Source organism: Patagioenas fasciata, chromosome 1 (genome assembly GCF_037038585.1).
Source record: "Patagioenas fasciata isolate bPatFas1 chromosome 1, bPatFas1.hap1, whole genome shotgun sequence".
Taxonomy (NCBI): domain Eukaryota; kingdom Metazoa; phylum Chordata; class Aves; order Columbiformes; family Columbidae; genus Patagioenas; species Patagioenas fasciata.
Window position 1 is genome coordinate 176168697 of NC_092520.1, and position 18136 is coordinate 176186832.

At 50.9% G+C, this 18136-nt stretch overlaps 3 protein-coding genes across 10 annotated transcripts; 1 reads left to right on the forward strand and 2 right to left on the reverse strand.

Moving 5' to 3' along the window:
- Nucleotides 1-37: 37 nt before the first annotated feature.
- Nucleotides 38-10802, forward strand: JOSD1 (Josephin domain containing 1). Of its 4 annotated transcripts, none has more exons than XM_065839653.2 (5): nucleotides 38-465; nucleotides 1386-2195; nucleotides 6466-6594; nucleotides 6712-6906; nucleotides 8317-10802. In XM_065839653.2, the coding sequence occupies exons 2-5, from the start codon at nucleotides 2011-2013 to the stop codon at nucleotides 8414-8416; spliced, it is 609 nt and encodes a 202-aa protein (XP_065695725.1). In that variant the 5' UTR covers nucleotides 38-465; nucleotides 1386-2010; the 3' UTR covers nucleotides 8417-10802. The 4 variants fall into 4 exon arrangements, with proteins under 4 accessions (XP_065695725.1, XP_065695743.1, XP_065695735.1 ...); XM_065839671.2 differs by lacking the exon at nucleotides 38-465 and adding an exon at nucleotides 910-927; XM_065839663.2 differs by lacking the exon at nucleotides 38-465 and adding an exon at nucleotides 939-955.
- A 67-nt stretch (nucleotides 10803-10869) lies between these two features.
- TOMM22 (translocase of outer mitochondrial membrane 22) lies at nucleotides 10870-13339 on the reverse strand. The gene is made up of 4 exons (XM_065839680.2): nucleotides 13184-13339; nucleotides 12964-13082; nucleotides 12060-12177; nucleotides 10870-11596 (listed from the first exon to the last, which is right to left on the reverse strand). Exons 1-4 carry the CDS (start codon nucleotides 13286-13288, stop codon nucleotides 11522-11524), a joined length of 417 nt encoding a protein of 138 aa, XP_065695752.1. The 5' UTR covers nucleotides 13289-13339; the 3' UTR covers nucleotides 10870-11521.
- Nucleotides 13340-13519: 180 nt separating this feature from the next.
- Nucleotides 13520-17296, reverse strand: CBY1 (chibby 1, beta catenin antagonist). Of its 5 annotated transcripts, none has more exons than XR_011736376.1 (6): nucleotides 17188-17296; nucleotides 16352-16613; nucleotides 15805-15910; nucleotides 15605-15720; nucleotides 14488-14633; nucleotides 13520-13879 (listed from the first exon to the last, which is right to left on the reverse strand). XR_011736376.1 is itself a non-coding variant. In XM_065829509.2 (5 exons), exons 2-5 carry the CDS (start codon nucleotides 16427-16429, stop codon nucleotides 14553-14555), a joined length of 381 nt encoding a protein of 126 aa, XP_065685581.1. In that variant the 5' UTR covers nucleotides 16430-16613; nucleotides 17188-17296; the 3' UTR covers nucleotides 13520-14552. The 5 variants fall into 5 exon arrangements, 3 of the variants coding, with proteins under 3 accessions (XP_065685581.1, XP_065685582.1, XP_071657951.1); XR_011736375.1 differs by having other exon boundaries at nucleotides 14447-14633; XM_065829509.2 differs by having other exon boundaries at nucleotides 13520-14633.
- Between the last annotated feature and the right edge of the window lie 840 nt (nucleotides 17297-18136).

An 18136-nucleotide genomic window follows, 5' to 3' on the forward strand; every position in this document is an offset into this window, starting at 1 on the left:
GACAGTTGCGTAGGCCAATGGAACAGGGAGGGAGCGCGCCCGGTGTGCCTGCAAGCCGCGGGCCAGGCTATCCCGCCCGGGCCCTTCGCTGAGGTGACGGGCGCCGGGGGCCCGGCGTGCCGGCAGCGCTCTCGCCTTGCTCAGGAGACCTCCGGCTCCCGGAGTCGGCTAGGGATCGGCAAAGGAGCCCATCGCCCGCAGTACAAACAGGAACGGCCCCTCCACCGCCCCGCCTGCCCGCCATAAGAGCCCACGGCGCTCAGGCCGTGAGGTGCAGCCCCCGGGGGCCGTCGGCAGGACGCCAGAGCCGAGAAAAGGAGAAAATCCCTCCCGCTGAGGGGTTTTGCAGGCTGGCAGGTGACCCCGGAGCGGCGGGGAGGAAGCGGTCCGTCCTGTTCCTGTGCCGGGTCACGCATCAGCTCCTCAGCCGCCGCGGGCTCCAGCTCGGCACACTGCGAAGTCGGGGTGGGTTTATATTTATTCACCAGGCGGTAAACCACTTCAGTCGTCCCGGCTTATTTATCACAGCGTGAGACTCAACGCTCTTATTAATTAAGCAGCAAGAAGGGAAGGGACGGGAAATTGAAGCTCAGGGAAATTAACTTGCCTCAGGCCATGCAGCACAGTAGCGAAAGGGCCGGGAAGCTGCAGCACGCCGGGGCATTCTCCTCCCAGCACAGCACACCCAGCCTGCCGCTTGCCCCGCTCCGGGGCCGCGGTTGTGCGGCGAGTGCAGGTCCTGCTGCAGCCCCGGGGCGGGGGGAAGCGGGAGGGTCCGGTCCCGCCGCCGCGCCGGGGCCCCTCCCACCTCAGGCCGCCCCGCTGACGTCAGGGGGTGGGGGCGCGCGTGCGGGGCGGGGGTCACGGGTCGGGGGGATTGTAACAGCGGCGCGAGCGGGGCCTGGCGCGCAGACGCGGGTGGTGTCGGTGAGGGGCGGCTGGGGCCGAGCGGCGGGTGAGGCGGCTCGGCTCGGCTCGGCTCGGCTCGGCTCGGCTCGGCTCGGCTCGGCTCGGCTCGGCTCGGCTCGGCTCGGCTCGGCTCGGCTCGGCTCGGCTCGGCGGATCCCCTCGCGTCCCTTCGGAGGGGAAGGGCGGGCGCTTCGGCCCGGCAGCGAGCCCCGAGGGGCGGGGGGGTGCCGCCAGGCGGAGATCGTGGAGGGGGGGAGGTGAGGCGGGTCCTCTCCTCAGCGCGAGGCTGCCGGGGGGCTGTTGGGGCTGGGGCGCGAGGCTGGGCCTTGGCTGTGGGCAACGACTGCGGCCCGGGGCGGTGGGGAGTGCGAGGCCTTGGGGCTGGTCCCGCCCGCTCCCTGCCCTCCTCTCGTCCCCACGGGCTTTGTGCCGCCTCTTCTCTTTGCTAACGGAGATTTCCCTTTGTCGGCGTGCAGGGTGACTTGTGAGGAAATCGCCTTCCCCGGAGCCTGGACCTGTGTGTTTTTGTGGCCTAGCAAAAGGCAGTTTCCTTTCTCGAACTGTTGGCATCTTCATGCCTGGATTCAGGCATTCCCAAAGGAATGGGGGAATGCAGCTGATAAGTCCTTAACCACCCTGTGCTCCCACAAGCAGCACCAAAAGCTATCTTCGTCTTCTCCACTTTGGCACCTTGGGAGTGGGCCTCTTTGTTACCTGCTCTCAGTACCTTTTTAGTGGCACTACAGACCAAAGGAGATGGAAGAAAAGGAGCGATGTGATAAATTCCATTTGGTACCTTGAGACTAAGGGGATTCATATCTTTTGACTTTTTTTTTTTTTTCTGTGGGGTGTGGGAGTGCTACATTTTATGGGGTATGAGAGGAGGGAAGAAAAATATGTTGCAGATCTTTATGTGGTTTTTAAAACCAGCAATCAGAGGCAATTACTGAATAAACTGAAGCAGAAGAGGAGGGTTTGTGAGCTGAAAGCAGCGCTAGACTGCAAAAGAAAGGGACAGTGGGTTGCTGTTGTGACTGTGGAGGAAGAAACTTCAGCCTCCTTCATTTCTCACCACCTACTCTCCATCCACCTTGCGAGAAAATGAGTTGCATGCCATGGAAAGGTGACAAGACCAAATCGGAACCACCAGAGCCACCTCAGCCACCACCACTGCATATTTACCATGAGAAGCAGCGTAGGGAGCTGTGTGCCCTGCATGCCCTCAACAATGTCTTCCAGGACAGCAATGCCTTCACTAGGGAAACCCTGCAGGAGATTTTCCAGAGGTGGGGTATGCTCTGCACCGTTGTTAGTGTCCACTTTTCCTCTGTTGCTCAGAGGAATTTTCAGATCTTATTTGGGGGGAGAATTAAAGCAAAGAAAGGGTTCGGAGTATGCCACTGCTTTGAACTGAATGTAGCTGCTTTTTAAAAATTCTTCCTTTTTTTTTTTTTCCCTCCATGCAGAAATTCTCCTTGTTTCTGAAACTATTCTAGCTTCCAATTTTGGGTCCAAGGGCTTTATTGCAGATACTGTCATGTGGTTGGACTGCTGTCTTCTCCCTCACCAACCTTAATGCATCATCTACCCATTTTCCATATTTTTTGCCCCTGTCTCACTGATGTTAATAACAGATTTTGGGACTGGCTTGAGAGAGTGAAGACAGCAGGAATAACAAATGGGTCATCATAAAAACTTACTGATATAGTACTGCAACACTTCTAAGTTTTTTTGAAATCAGGAGTTTTGCCAAGTGAGTGATTCCTTATTCAAGTGGTTAAATGAAATTCTTCAAATATTATGGGCTTTTTTTCAATACAGCGAGACCCTGTGTAGTCTCAAACTGGAGTTAATTTCAGTAGCTAGATCCCTATTTTCTGTGGTATTGCTAAGTATTTCACAGCAGCTTCAGATAATTAATAAGTGATTTTGAGTTTTACTGGGTTAAATGTAAATTATTAATGTGGCTATACAGTAGCTTATACTTTTCTCGCTGTTTTGATGCTTTGTGGAAATTGTCCTGTGTGTGTGCCCTTTCATTGATGAAGCTAAGCAGTCAAATAGGAAAAGGAATCTCCTCAGATACTCAATCTGTGCATGTTGTACTCATCACAAAGGTTACACTTGAATACCCCTTACCCAGCAGCTGGCAACATCTTGTGTTTCTAACAGGTAGAAAATCGCACTTCATGGCAGCGGTTCTCAGGTACATTTGTACAAAGCAGTCGCAGTGCCCTGTGCTGAGGAGCAGGGAACCGTGTGCCTGTTGCTGCTGTCTCGAAATTCGGCAGATTTGTGGAACTGGTGCTTGACTCATCAAACACCTGCCTGTCTTCCTTTGGCAAAAGAAATGTGGTGATGGACAACAGCAAATATAAGATTGAAATGCTATTTTTAATAGCATTGTAAACAAAGCTCCTGTTGGGGAAGTGGAGCTGGTCTGTGGCAGGCTCAGGTCACTCTTTGTCCCATGCAAAGACACTGTGGTTTTGTTCCGGAGCAGCAATTGTCAGAATCTCAATCACAGATGGATTGCTGTTGGCCTGAAGCAAACAAAGGCAGTTCATGTGGTAGGAGGAGTGTGATGATCTAATTAGTTGGCTTCCCTTTGGTTTGGTGAGGGAGAATTAGTGTGCAGCATGAAATCTCTCAGAAAGAGCTGGGATGCTAATCTTGTTGCACCTCTTGCCCTCCAAGGGAGAACTTGTCTTTGATTGCAGTCTGGTATTGTTCCACCCTAATATTTGGATCAAGATACACAGATTGATTCAGCCCCGTGGTAGTATGGAAATGTATGTAGAAATTCCTCTCAGAAATGGATGAGTTATTGGCTGTGCATTAGAATTGCCATTACCTTTGCACCCCTGTTGGGTTGTTACTCATGTCCAGCTCTTTGACTTGCCTTTAAGAAGTGTGGATTTAGTTGCCATTTACATGTTGCTTTTCTGTTTGCTTTTCTTGTGTCTAGTCATATTCTGTGTGTTGATGACTCTGATAAAGGACTGATGAATATTTTTAATAAGCTACCAAAATGTGGTGAGGTGTGATTTTTAAACGTGATGTTGACAAGGTAACAAAATCACAAATAAGCTTAAACCTTCTCTAGCTTTTACCATGTCTCTTGAAGAATGATTGAACCATGTTATTTAACCATCAGTTTCGCTCTTGCTGTGCCCCATTGCCAGTGTAGTCAGATGGTTATAATCTCAAGCATATGCCAAAACCTGGTCCGAGCTCCCCTCTGATTTTGTAGTCCTTCCTCTTGTCTTCCCTCTAGCACAAGAAATACCTTTTGCTGTTCCTCTGGCTTTCATTGCAGGAAGAAAGATTGCATGTACCAAGCGTTGCATGGACATACAAACAAAATCTCTTTGCTTCACTGCAGTCTATGTATTGAGACCTGATTAGGAAGGACAGCTGTGTACAGGAATCTTGGAGTCTGTTGTGTTAAGACAACATGTTGATAAAAGTTTCTAACTTAGAAAGCTTGGGAGGATTATTACCTGCATTTTTGTCCAACTTTGTTGATCTTCCTCAGCTTAGTGTCTAGATAACACACAAAAAAACCCCACCACCACTTGGGGAGAGGGGGGGAAGGGGGGGCAACTTAGTTCCTTGTATAATCAGAATCCTTCAGCTATGGACCCTACTTAGATGTGTGTGTAGGGATGTTGAGGCAATTCTTGGTTAAAGTTTGCTGATGAGTACCACTCTCTTTGAGTGTGTCACCTCTGCTGATCTCTAAGTCTCATTTCTGGGGCTCTGAAAATTATGGGAAGGAACAAAGATAAATGTGTTTGTTGGGCTCTCAGATAAGCTTGTGTCTGGAAAACGATGCCACCAGAGGTGCTTGTGCAACCCAAAGGGCTTTGTTAATTTGGGGGATTTTCTAGCTCACTGGCACTCACAATAGGTTGATGTAATGATTTTGAGGAATTAGTTGTAGCCAAGTGATCTTGATTTATGAAGGTGGTGGAAGAACCGTAACAAGCTACAGTAGCATCTCTGTGATTAATAAAGTACAGTAGAGCTTTAGAGACTGGAAACCATGGTTCTCTGAAAATGTCACTGCCTGGCTAAGAAATGCCCAGTGGTGGCTATTAATAGCTTCTCCTATTACCACGTTGTTTCAGACTCTTCTCCCTTCTGTAGTTAAGTCACTTCCCAGGCGGTTCTTCTGCAGTCTGCTCCACTGCAAAAAAACTCCCAGCTGATGCAAGAAGCTCCCTGTCTATAGCCTCTCTAGCCTTGCTTGGTCTGAAACTCCCTACTCAATCCACTGCTTTCTTCTTCTTGTCAAATGTTTTATGTTGTCAGGGGAGGAATGCAGCAGGGTTGAGGGATTTTCACTAAAAGAAATATGCATGCAGAACTTGCACTGTGAAAAGTAAACTTGCACTTGCAAGTGAAAAATGTGCAGAAACATCATGAATTTTGGGAAGGGAATTGACGTGAGGGAGAGGTAGGTGAAACCTGGGTGTTCAGATGATATGAAACATCTGAACATTGTGCCAGCAGAGCTAATGGAGTCCTTACCAATCAAAAGAGCAACTCGTCACAACAGAATATATCTCAGGCTTGACTTTGTTTAGTTTGGCACAAGAACCTTGCTGTTCTCTGCTCCCAGTGTTCCCCTGTGATTACTCTGCCAGCTGTTGAAGCCCGCCTGTCACCTTCGTACTAATTCACCCCCTTGTTGTTTCCCCTTCTTACAATTTTTTTTTTTTTTGGGGGGGGAAAGACATAAAGCATAAAAGTGTCTAACCATTTTGTTTTGGTTTAGGCTGTTTTTTTTTCCCCTCTTATGTTTTATACCTTGCATTTGTTATCTACATTTTTGCAAAGGGTGTCTCATTTTTGTGTGCAATGTGATGGAGCATGATTTTGGATTTTTAGATGCTATAGTAATGTAAGTGATATCTAGGCAAAGTTATAGGTTGAAGAGATTAATTTCCAACATGGTTAGCTGTTTAGTTACCTACAGCAACAGATATTTTTTTATCTTATAACAACAGCAATACTTTAGAAAGCTCCCAAACCCAAATATCTTCACAGCTTTGTTATCTTAATATTTTTTTTCATTTACAAGTGGTGGGGGGTGAGGGAGAGCAACCTTTTCCACAGCGAACCTGCCCTGCCTCTTGTTATCTCACCCAGTCTTCAAGACTGGTGTTGAATGTTGAACTCATGAAATAGTGATAGCCGTTGTTCTAAATGGCAAACTGGCATTTACTCCAATCGTGAGTTAAGGAAAAAAATAATTGAAACATCCTTCAGAAGTACCAGTTCCAGGAAAGGGAAAAGAGCTTGCTGCTTTGCAGTTTCTTTCACATCAAAGCTAGGATCTTCAGAGGTTTTGTATATCAGAGCTATTGTTAATGCGTTATTTAACTCTCTCTGCCCCTTTGTTGAGTGATAAGAGGGAAAAGGGTAGTTTGTGTTTAAACACAAAAGCCCTGAAAGCAGGCTTCAAGTTATACAGCGAGTAGCCCCTTCCAGCTGTGGTATGTAAGTTCAGCCAACACCTGCTACAACAGTCTCCTGTTCTGTTTGCAGGCTGTCTCCCAACACCATGGTGACGCCCCACAAGAAGAGCATGTTGGGAAACGGAAACTATGATGTGAATGTGATCATGGCAGCGCTTCAGACCAAAGGCTACGAGGCGGTTTGGTGGGACAAGCGCAGGTACTGAGAGGTCACGTAATTCTGGAAGTGGCCACTGTTTGTAAAAGCAAGAAAGATATTAACTTAAAGTACCAGAATATAATCTTATCACTGTCTTGTTTTTTTGCATTCTTTCAGGGATGTTAACGTCATTGCCCTGTCCAACGTGATGGGCTTCATCATGAATCTGCCATCCAGCCTCTGCTGGGGCCCCTTGAAGCTCCCCCTCAAGCGACAGCACTGGATCTGTGTCCGGGAGGTGGGAGGCACCTACTACAACCTCGACTCCAAACTCAAGGTGCCCGAGTGGATTGGGGGTGAAAGTGAGCTCAGGTAGGACTTCTTGTACTCTGTTCACCCTCAAATCCTTTCCTGTTAGAGGTGGGGAAGCTGTCTCTGAACAGTTACCAGTTTAAACATTTAGGGGTGATTTTCAGTAGCAAAGATTTGAAAGTAATAAGGTTCTTGTGCCTCCACTTAGATTTATACCCTATTTATGTGAAGCTAGGAAGATGCTTTCAGCAGTGGTGGTCCCTGTGAGCTCAGCAGAGCCTTAGTCTCTCAGTGGCTGCCTCTGTCACTAGTGATGAGATAGAGGCCAAGTCTGGTATCAGTGGGTGACACGTGCAATGAGATGTGCTCATTGCTCTCACCCTCTCCTCAAATCTGAGAATATCAGCATTCCTTTGCCTCTTTAGTAGCCACCTGGGTGTATGTTCCCACGAGAGAGCTTTCCAGACTAAAAGTGCAGCTATATCCCTGACAACAGTGAAAGCTGCTTGCTGGGAGTCACCTGCCCATGTAAGCACGCACTGCACTTCTGGCTTGACTCCCCTCCCCTCTTTAATCTTAACATGAGATGGTTTGTGTAATTGCTTTGATCATAAAGTCTCACCTGCTTTTACTTGCCATTCATCTTCCATTCCATCCTGTTCTAAAGCTCACAAGCAGCTTTGCTGCCTCAGCCAGACTTGTTCTGAGGCAGGGATTGCACATGAGCAGTATTTGCAGAGCTTACCAAGCCATTGAAGTCTTGGGAAAATGAATGTCAGTCTTTTCTGAACTTCTGGAGTAAAGTAACATGGTTCTGGAACTGCTGTGCAGAGCTTCTGGTGGATTTTATCCTGGGTGTGCTGTTCTTCAGCAGTAAATAAGGGCTTCATATATAGGCAATTTTGGAATCTAGGCGGAAAGGTATCAGTGAAAACATTGATTTGACTGTCACAGCTATTGGAGAAAATCCAGGTTTGGTATTAGAAAAAGCTTATGGGCAGAAAAGGGCTGCAGAGCCTTGTCAAATGACCAGGTGGTACACTGCTGCTGTGGCCTGCGATAAGGACATTGAAGTGATGGGGCAGGGGGGTTCCCACTAGTATTCTGGATTTGTTTGAATTATTTTAAAATACAGTGGCATTCTTGATCTCAGATCTGAAGAAACTGAACTTGGTTATAATTCTGTTTTTGTCACCTTGGAAAATTCGAAAGTGATATCTAAATAGGCCTCTCTGCTGAAGTTAAGATCATGCTTATCTGATTGTGCCATAACTTATTGTGTAGAGGTGTGTTGGATCTCATGGGGCAAATTTAACATGAGGGTGGGTTTTTATTGTCAGAAAATATAGACAATGTGTGGGGACTTCCTCCCCATTTCTTGTCACATTTGCATAGTTAGTTGCATTTAGTTGTTGTAGAAGACAACATTCTGCATTCAGTAGTGCTTGTTTCTGTGTCTCTTTCTGACAGGAAATTTTTGAAACACCAGCTGAGAGGAAAGAACTGTGAACTCCTGCTGGTGGTACCAGAGGAGGTGGAAGCACATCAGAGCTGGAGAGCTGACGTGTGACCCAGATCAACTCTGTCCTCCCAGTACAGCTCTTCCCCTTTACTGAACTCCTGACTTCCTGAAACCTGGATAATGGGTGCCCCAACTCTTCTCCTCTGGAATTTCCTTTGTTAGGCTCTTCTCTTCCTTCCTTGGTGCAATAGGGCAACGGTGTAAGACATTGGGGGTGGCGGGTGGGGCAGAACTGAGGGCAGAGTGGAGGAAACTGGAAGCCAATCACTCTAATTGCAAAGGCAGATGAGCTGCATGCCCTTTGGCTATTCCACTCTTTAAAACTGAGCTCTGGGGTGAGGGTGTCTGGAAGCCTCTGGCCTCCCTTCCCCCATGTCGGTCAAGGCCATGTGTGGTGTGATGCTGCTCCCTCCGGGGCTGAGCACACTGCCACCTCCTCCCAAGTCTCTCCTTCCAAAACAAGGTGTCGTGAAGACATTTACAATTCCTGAGGGTCTCTTGGGACGCTCTCAAACACTAGGAATGGTACGGTGCTCAGCACAACCCTCTGCTGCTTAGGGATGGTTTGTGCCAGGAATTGGAAAACAATAAGTGTCATCTCGCAAGAAATTCTTCAGGTAGCTAGAGGGTTCTTCTGCAGTGTCTCAGGCACTGTGTCAGGTGAGTGGTTGTTGGGCAGCATGAGCATCACTAAGGTGACGTGGAAACAGCAAGCACAGGCTAATTGAGGAGTATTGAGTTTCTGGACTGGAAAGAGGCCATAGTGTGCTTGAGTTTCTTTGTGCTACATTGTTCGTGGTTGGTTTTTTTAATATTTCTTTTTGTCTTGTTTTTCTTTTTAAATATCTATTTTGGTTTTCTGCATGGTCACCCGATAGTTTAGGGGCTGCTTGGAGAGAAGAATAAAACTAGAGGGGTTTTGAGAGGAATTCATTCGTGTTTATTTTCCTCTTTCCAGAGGTCCAGCCCAGTCAGGAATGTCATGCAAAATATCCCAGAAAGAAGTTACAAAGCAAAAATTGGTTGAGGTGGGAAGACTTTATAATAGTCAGGTTTTGACCTTTTTATAGTTGCTGGCTGATAATGTGGGTCCACCGGAACCTTTGGTGTTAAGAGACACTGGCCTGGTAGCTCAACCAGCCTCTCTTTAGTGGTGGCCAACAAACATTCCGTTAGTGGACTAATTGCTTTTTCGTTCCACGGGGAAGGGTGACTAGACATGGAGATGCTAAGAGGAATCTCCACCGGCTCTTCCCCAGGCAGCTGGATGAGCTGTAGCTTGGTCATGCCTTCCGCAGCAGGAGGGGGAAATGCTGAATTTGGGACAGACTTTGTTGCATTTAACTCTTCCTGCTGTTTGCTTCCACCCTTAATGCATGGGATGTCTCAGCTAAACAGTGATCTCTGGGATGTGATGGAGCTTGAAGGGTCCTGCTCCATCATGCAGGCAGGTCTCATTTCTGGTGTGCGAGCTTGCAAAAAGAGGGGTTATAACTACCTTTTCTCAGTCTTTTTTTTCTTGAGAGCTCCACAAAGCACAAGCGGGTGCCTGAAGCTGAGACACCTCCATGCTTGCACCTTTAGAACAGAGGCCATGGGGCAGCAGGTAGACAATGTTTGCTGACCCCCAGGCATCTGGCCAGCATCATTTTGCAGTCCTTTGAGCACAGCCTCCCGCAGTCAAGGGCAAATGGCTCTTAACATTTGAAAGACCCAACATTTCTATAAAAAGGTCCTATTTCATAACACATTCCACTGACCAATACCAGCTGGCAGAGTTTTTAAACACTTTACAGGCAGGACGTGCAGCCTGGAGGCGTTCTGCTCATGACTTGAAGCCATTTCTTCAAGAGGGGGGAAAAAAAATAAATCTCAACAGCAATGTTTTCTATGCTGATTAAAAGTCGCACTTTGGAGAAACCCTGTTTGCATGGAAACTGCAAGCCAATGGATCAGTGCACAATATGCAAAGATGTTTTTAAATATTTTGGGGCTACTTTCCTTGTATGTCAGCACCTTTCCTGTGTGGGGGGAACAGTGTGATCCAGCTGCTCAGGTAAAGGGAAGGTGTGCGATCACACCCCCCCAGGAGGTGAGGCTGTTGGGCCCAAGAGGGTGGGCGAGCTGGTCCAGTCCCACCACTTGGGAGTGGAAAAGCCTGTGTTTGTTTTCTTGCTTGTTTGGTTTTGTTAGAGCCTTGTCTTGGGTTTGTTTACAGAGATGTATTTTGTTTAACCAAATATTAAAAATAGAATAAAAAAAAGTTTCCATATAAATGTCCTATCACTTCTGTATGTTCAACTGAATTGTTCTGTAACAAAGTATGTAAAGGAAAAATAAATTTTTTTTTCTTTGGTTATAAAAGTGCAACCTTTCTGTGAGTCAAGAACCTTGAATGTTGGTTGCTAGTCCTTCCCTTTCCCCCAACTGCCAGACTATGCAGGAAACCAAAAGGTCTCTTGCCTGCGAAGAAAAAGAACTGAGCCTCCCTAAAGCACATCTATTAAAACCACACTGCTCAGGTTGGATTTATTTAATATTCAATACAAAAAAATATGCAGCTGATATCTGAAATTCTACTTTATGAGGATCAGCATGGATGTGATCGTCTTGCACCTGGCCCACTGCTCCCTCGGTGCTCACATGCACACGAAGATGCTGTGACAGTATTTTTGCAGATGTGTCTTCCTGGAGAGTGGAGCTCCCTGCACCCCTTCTTCTTCCACTTCGCCTGCTGGGAAAGCAGCTCCTGTCACCGGTGTCCTCAGGTCCCCGATCAGCCAGGAAGGATTGGGTTTGTTTGACTGTCGGCCTTTCAAAGCCTGACCTGTGCCCCAGGGTGGTTTTGTGGGGGGCAAGGAGTCCAGGAGAGGATCTCCCCCAATTTGAGTCTATAACTGGTAATGGTGTGCTGAGCAAATAAAAGGAAAGACTCACAGCTTCTACAGGGGGAGGATGCAGACAGGAGCCGTCATCAGGTCCAGAGCGGGGGCTTTCCCCCCAAGTTATGAACAGGTCAATGTCCCAAAGGAGAACCGAAACCAAAACCAAACAAACCAGAAAAAAAAATGCCCTGACCCAACAAATCAACAGTTCAATATCATAATCTCAAGGTCTTCCCACATTATACAAATCCAACGCAGCTCCTACAAGTTAGATTTTCCCAGAGAGTGGCGGCAGGGCCCCTGGCATTCCCCCCGAGAGCCCCGTGTTGGGTCCAAGGAGGATCTGGAAGGAAAACAGTCAGGTGAGGAGCTGCGAGGACAGGGGGTGGCTGCCCTCCCACACGCGGCACCCCAGGGACCGGGCACGTCACACACCCAGCCAGGTACCGGCACTGTTCTACAGCGTCGGTTCTTCACTCAACCACTCCAAACGCAAAGGGGGCAGATCCAGACGGTGCCGCATTGGGCCCACATGCACTCCCCGCTGCGCGTTTCAGCCCAGCAAAAGCCGGGTCGCGTTTGCCTGAGTTTACCACCAGCCCGTTACTGAGAATCAGCAATATCATCCCATTGGAAAATCCAACCATACCATCTGGCGGGATGAAGGAGGCCACCATGTACAACAAACTGGACCCGCTGGTTCCTACTGCCTAAGCTGTTTCCACAGCTGGTCACTGGGAGGAGGTGTGGGCACCCCGAGCCAACTCTAAAGGCTGAGGGAGAGGACTGGGATGCTCCCGCCTCACCTGTCGCTGCTGCAGCTGCTGCTGTTGCTCCATTTGCAGTTTTTCGGTTTCAAAGACAACAGGAAGAACCAGAATCATGAAGGAGGTGGTCCCAATCCACAGAGCTGCCCTGGAGAATCTAGAGAAGAAAAAGCACATCAGGAATAAGAATCGGCTCCTTACCTGCTTCTTGCAGGCACCAGCTTTCTCCGGGGTTTCCTTTCTGCACCCCACACAAAAGTCTTCCCCAGTTCCACCTCCGAGGTGACCCGTCCAGAGCAACTTACAGAATAGAATAATTTCAGTTGGCAGAGGCTCTCAGGATCATCGAGTCCAACCATAACCTAACCTAACTCTAACACTAAACCATGTCCCTAAGAACCTCGTCTAAATGCCTTTTAAACACCTCCAGGGATAGTGACTCCACCACTTTGCCGGGTGGCCTGTTCCAATGCCTGACAACCCTTTCCATGAAGAATTTTTTCCTAATATCCAATCTAAACCTCCCCTGGTGCAACTTGGGGCCATTTCCTCTTGTCCTATCACTTGCTACCTGGGAGAGGAGACCAACACACTCCATGCTACAACCTCCTTTCAGGTAGCTGTAGACAGCAATAAGGTCTCCCCTCAACCACCTTTTCTCCAGGCTGAACAGCCCCAGTTCCCTCAGACGCCCCTCATTAGACTTGTGCTCCAGACTCCTCGCCAGCTTCATTGCCCTTCTCTGAACTCTCCTCAGCACCTCAATGTCTTCCCCCTGCGCTCCCCACCCGGCTCTGCCCCCGCCGCCGAGAAACGCGGCCCGCCCCGCACTGCGCTACCAACGGCCGAAGCCGCAGCCGGAGCCGCCCCGCCTCCCCCGGGACCCGCTCCCGAGGGCCTCCCGCCCGCAGCCGGGCCCCGCACCCGGCCCGCCGCTCCTCACCTGTACATCTTCTGCGCTACCGTCAGCGACAGCTCGAACGTGGCTCCGGCCGCCGAGCGAACGCTCTCGGGGAACATCTCGGTCAGCCCCCACAGCCGCTCCGCCAGCGTCTCGTCCAGCTGCAGGGACACGGCCGCGTCAGGCCCCCCCGCCCGCCAGGGTCACCCCGACCGCCCGGCCTGCCAGGCCCGCCCCGGCCCGCCGCCTGCCGCCCCGCTACCTCCTCGTCGTCGTCCTCCTCTAGCTCGTCCTCCAGCTCCTCGGCGCCCCCCGAGCCGCCCCTGGGCAGCAGCTCCTCCGGAGATAGGGACGCAGCGGCAGCCATCACCACCACACACGGACGGAGAGACAGCGGAAGCGGAAAGGCGGCTGGAGCGCCGCCGGAAGTGGACTGGTGCTCCCGCTGCCCTGGCTTGGAAGGAGGCAGCGATCCCCGGCGGCCGGGAGGAGCACCGCCCGCCTTTCTCCACGGGCTCCCCACGCCACCCCGGGTCCCTTCCCGCCCCCATTATCTCGCAGCACGACCCTTTACAAAACAAACAGCTGCACAATCCGGTTTTCAGTGTAAGTTTTTATGTACAGTATGCAAAATCCTCGAGTACAAGCAACTCCAGCATCCTGCTCGCCAAAGGCAAACGGTGACACTTGTCCAAGCCCCTGTGGGCCCCTGCAAGGGGACAGGTCTGGGGAGGTCGGGAGTTTCCCTGTGGTTTTAAGCACAGCAGGCAGGGTGAGGCTCCCCCGGGGCTGGATCTTCTGCACTGTCTGTGGTCAGGCTGCCTTAGGTCAGAGGGTACCAACCGCTGGGCCACGGTGAGGAAACCAAAGCAAAGCGCTCTGAGAAAGCACCCGGAGTGTTAATGAACAGCGTAATGACGTGACATGTCAGGGTGTTCCAACAGCTGCTACACGGTACCTGTAAGGAATGTTTAACAAAGGAGTGTTGTTTTTACCAAACTGGGAACCTGCTGCCTGACCCCAGCTGGGGGGGAAGGACTGCGAGACATCAGACTGTGAATCCCTAACGTAAAACAAAGTCTCTTTGAACTAATCCTGGAATGCAAACTGGTTACTGTATTTAAAAAGCTGAGCTGGGGGAAGGGTAACCAAAGAGCCAGGAATCCATATTTTAAATAAATCAGTAAGGGGAGAGGGTTCTTAGAATTAGATGAATGAGATAATGGTAAACTGAGGCAGGTGTCGGGTAGTCTGTAAACCCTGAAGTACCAACCAATGGGAAACCGGGGAGGGAATTTGTGGCTGGGATTTGCAGGGTGATATAAGCAGGGGCTTTTTGCCCTATTTCATGTGCCTACCTTTAGGTAGAACACCTGATCTTGCAAAATCGTTATTAAAATATGCTTTGCTGAGAGATCATGCCTGGGCATATTATATTTGCAAAGGTAATCGTTTGCTACAGTACCTACAGCACCACACGATGCCGGGGGCATCTGTTTACTCATGGTTCTGTGGAACAAAGTACCTACGCACAGTACCAACATGGCAAGGAGGCACGAGCCAGACCTCGCGCCACTGCCGAGACTCAGAGCTGCCTCCTCGCTCCCGACCACCCAGCCACCACTCCTTCTTCACTTCCTCCTCCGGCTGTGGTTCTTCAGTTCCTCCAGCTCCTTCTCCATCAGGTGGGACTCAGCTGTGGTCTCGGAGAGCTGCAACACATAGTGAACAGCAAGACTGAGCAATTCCTCCAGCCTGCAGCCCACGCTGCGGGGCTAACACCGGGTCTGCAGCCTGGCACTCTGCCATGGACCCAGACACGCGCGGTGGGACATCAGAGATGCTCTCTCTCTGCAGAAGCACCTCATGTCACCGCAGGGCACGCAGCGAGACGTCTGTGCCTCATAAGCTTTTCCAGTTTCACAGCATGACATTTTACAGAGACGACACAGAGAGGCACAGCCACGAGCCAGCCCCTGTGCAAGGGAATTTGTTCCTGGGAAGCCAGGATTTCGCACCTCACCGAGGTCGCCTGGAAAACCTGGGGAGCAGCTGGGACTCCAGTCAAAAAAGCCACCTGCCAGTTTTACAACACAGGAAGAGTGTAAGGAAGGAAAATGCTGAAGGAGTAAGTGTTTGTTCAGACTGACATAAAGGCTAAACCACTCAACAAGCTGAGACCCGTATTCTGTTTCACTGAAAACGTCTCCAGATTTTCAGCATGAAAGCTGTGATCTCTGGCTAAGGTTGAATTTCTGTTTATTTAGGGCTTGCAATTTCTTTCATCCACAGGTTTACACATAGGATAGATGTTGCACCACTTGTCACAGCAGAAGGAAGCTTTAATCTTCTGAGATCAGAAGCAGCGACTATAACTCAGTTTCACAGGAAGGGCAGAGGCCAGAGTGGTAAGAATGCCACACTCCATGCAGAAGAGGAGATGTGGTGTTTGCAGGGGCTCCTCCCTAATCAGGTCACAGTGTTTGCTTAAGTCAAGCTCTGCTGCGAGGGGGAACCTTTCCCTCTTCTGGCAGACGAGATCAGACTTTAACCCCACAGTCACTTTGCCAACTGTCTTGTGCAGCAGGATGAAGCGAGGGAATGGCCTCATTCGGCAGTCCCAGCACCCTTTGCTTGGACATTTCTGCTGCTATGGGCAGGCGGCAGTTAGGCAAAGACTCACCATGTCCAGCAGAATATCCACTTTCAGACGAAGGAGGTTGTTTTCTTCCTCGAGCTGCTGGTTCCGTTTGCGCAAACGCTGCATTTCCCTGCGATCCCCCGTGAAGCTTCCTGATTCTGGAAGTAAAGAACATGGTCAAAATATGGATTGTCAACCAACCGTGGCTACTGCAGATCAAAGCACGTTGAGCTTCACACTACCTGCCACCCACTGGCCTTTTTCAAACTTGAGGCTCTGGCCAGTGAGGTTCATGGTCGGGGTGCCATACTCCAGGCCCAGCTCAATCTCACGGGTGGATCGATCCAGCTGGAAGAAGGAAATCACACTCAGAGTTTTACAGAAACCCAAAGCCAGCTCCTGCTTCCCTATTAGTGATTGGCATTCCAATGGAATCTGCTAATCCCACTGGTCCTGGACCCTGAAATCCTAATTCAGACACGTACTACTGCAGTAGAGGACCAGTTCACCACCATGCCTGCACTTTCTCCCGTCCAAACATATGCTCATCTCCCTTGGCTTAGAGATCATTGGCGAGAAGTTCTAGGTGAAAGTTTCTGACTGTGTGTGGGGCGATTATGATCCTTCCCCAGGCTATCCCATTTTCATCTCTGCATATAGTCATCAGTGATCAGAAAAGGTGCTGCACCACAGGAGGTGGAAGGCACACTTGTGAGCTCTTCTAAGGGTTCTGGTGCTCAGAGTAGGAGCCCCTGCTCACCTCGGCAAGCCAGAGGCGCCAGGACTCACCAAGTGCAGGTTGGAGAGGGAGGCGCATTTCCTGGGGGGGGTCTTCTTTGGGCTGAAGGTGCTCCCGAAGAACGGCATGGCGTGCTGCCAGCCGGGGGTCCAGGGTGCTCCCGCGGACCTGGTGCTGCTCCCTGAGCAGGAGGGATGTGGCCGGGCCGAGGGTCAGAAGCAGCGACGTGACAAGGCGGCCAGGTCAGCGGTGACAGGGTCTCTTATGGAGGCCCGTTTCTTGGCGGTTCCGCCGACGTCAGCCGGTGTCCAGCTAAAACCAGACCCGTTCCCCTCAAGCCGTGCACCCCCGCCCGTCACCGGGAGGCCAGTGCCGGAGGGGTTGGGGCCTGGCCCGCCGCCCTGTCCCAAGACCCGCGCCTTCCGCCCGCCTACGGCGCCCCTCGCGCCTTCTGCGCCACGTGACCAAACCGGAGGGCACGGGGGAGCGAACGGCGCCAGGCCGCTGCTGACGTCACTCCCCACCCACCCACCCAGCACCCCCGAAACCGCCCCCCAACCCGGAGCCCCCCGCGCAGGCGCACTCGGCAACTCTCCTCAGCGCCACGCGGCCCGGCACCGGGCCGTACCACGGAACGGGAGCGCCGAGTAGCGAGCGGAGGAGCGGAGCGCGCTGTTCCCGCCACACGGATGGTCCCTCCTCCTGTTTGCCCCCTCGGCATCTCACTGGCGAAACCCGTCGGCGACGGCCGAGCAGATGCGAAACACCCGCAACACCCCCCCACTCCCCAGAGTGGAGTGCAGGCTCAGCCCCGCGGTGCGGGGGCGGCTTGGCCAGGCTGTTCCATCGGGGTTCGCCTTAACTGCGGGGGGAGAAAGCAGAGTACCTCTCCGGCGAGCCGGCGCTCCGCGTCCCTCACCCCGCCGGTGGGCTCTGCCGCATGCCCCGGGAGCGGTTTGCGGCCGTCGCGTTGCCATGGCGACGGCGGGGCTGTGCCGCTCCTCCCCGCTGCCGCGGCGGGCCCGGGAGGCGCGGGGCCGGCAGCTCCCGGGAGGACGGTGGCTGAGGGGGTGCTCCGGGAGCCCGAAGAGGCCGTGCCGGAGAGCTTGGCTGACGGGTATCTTCGGCGGCCTCTTGCCGTCCTGGCTCCGCGCCCCGCTCCGGCCCCTGAGCCCCGCTCAGCCCCGCTGGCTGTGGTGGAGCTGCGGCTGTGGAGATGGGGCCCTTCTCGTGGTCGGGCTGCAGCAAGCTTGTGATGTTGCTCTCACTGATTCCTAAAATGCTTGAGTTGTTCGCAAGACTGTTTTTTTTAATTAGATAAACAATAAAACGCCATAAGGCAGAGAATCTGTCCTTGCTTGGGAACACGGGAGAAGAAGTGGAGAAAGTCTGGGGTCCTGGACTGCGTGAACACAATGAATTCTGGGTTAAAAGTTGGAGAGAGAAGAGCAGGCAGTTCTTGAACAAACCGTTCTCCAAAGCAGTGCCTGTGTCCTGATTTTTCTTCGTGTTGCAAAGTCCTCCCATCTCAGCACATGCTGGGATAAATTCGGTTTTGTTGTGTTACTTGCTGGGTTGTATTCTGTAGGAGGTGACTTTGGTTGTTGATTTGGCTGATATTTTGAATGAACAGCAGGGGTATGTGGCACATATCACCGATTTTTTTTTTTTTCTTTTTTTATATCACAGAGGCAAAATACCAGTCTTTTTCTAAATTTTAAAGTAGTTGTCCAATCTGTTATAACTTAGTGATCTGAAAATATTTGCTTCCTTGTTAGAAAAACTTCTGTTGAGGACTTTTTGAGGGTTTCTTAAAAGTTTTTAGATTAATGAGA

What these genes read in the sequence shown, in the direction of transcription:
- CBY1 (XM_065829509.2), bottom strand. Translation starts at nt 16,429, where the DNA reads ATGCCGTTCTTCGGGAGCACCTTCAGCCCAAAGAAGACCCCCCCCAGG. An exon ending in CCCTCTCCAACCTGCACTTG is followed by an intron (nt 15,911 to 16,351) that starts GTGAGTCCTGGC and finishes TCCTTCTTCCAG; the next exon opens with CTGGATCGATCCACCCGTGA. An exon ending in AAAAGGCCAGTGGGTGGCAG is followed by an intron (nt 15,721 to 15,804) that starts GTAGTGTGAAGC and finishes CTTTACTTCCAG; the next exon opens with AATCAGGAAGCTTCACGGGG.
- TOMM22 (XM_065839680.2), bottom strand. Translation starts at nt 13,288, where the DNA reads ATGGCTGCCGCTGCGTCCCTATCTCCGGAGGAGCTGCTGCCCAGGGGC. An exon ending in AGGAGGACGACGACGAGGAG is followed by an intron (nt 13,083 to 13,183) that starts GTAGCGGGGCGG and finishes GTGTCCCTGCAG; the next exon opens with CTGGACGAGACGCTGGCGGA. An exon ending in AGCAGCTGCAGCAGCGACAG is followed by an intron (nt 11,597 to 12,059) that starts GTGAGGCGGGAG and finishes TTTTCCTTCCAG; the next exon opens with ATCCTCCTTGGACCCAACAC.
- JOSD1 (XM_065839653.2), top strand. Translation starts at nt 2,011, where the DNA reads ATGAGTTGCATGCCATGGAAAGGTGACAAGACCAAATCGGAACCACCA. An exon ending in CTGCAGGAGATTTTCCAGAG is followed by an intron (nt 2,196 to 6,465) that starts GTGGGGTATGCT and finishes TTCTGTTTGCAG; the next exon opens with GCTGTCTCCCAACACCATGG. An exon ending in GTTTGGTGGGACAAGCGCAG is followed by an intron (nt 6,595 to 6,711) that starts GTACTGAGAGGT and finishes GCATTCTTTCAG; the next exon opens with GGATGTTAACGTCATTGCCC.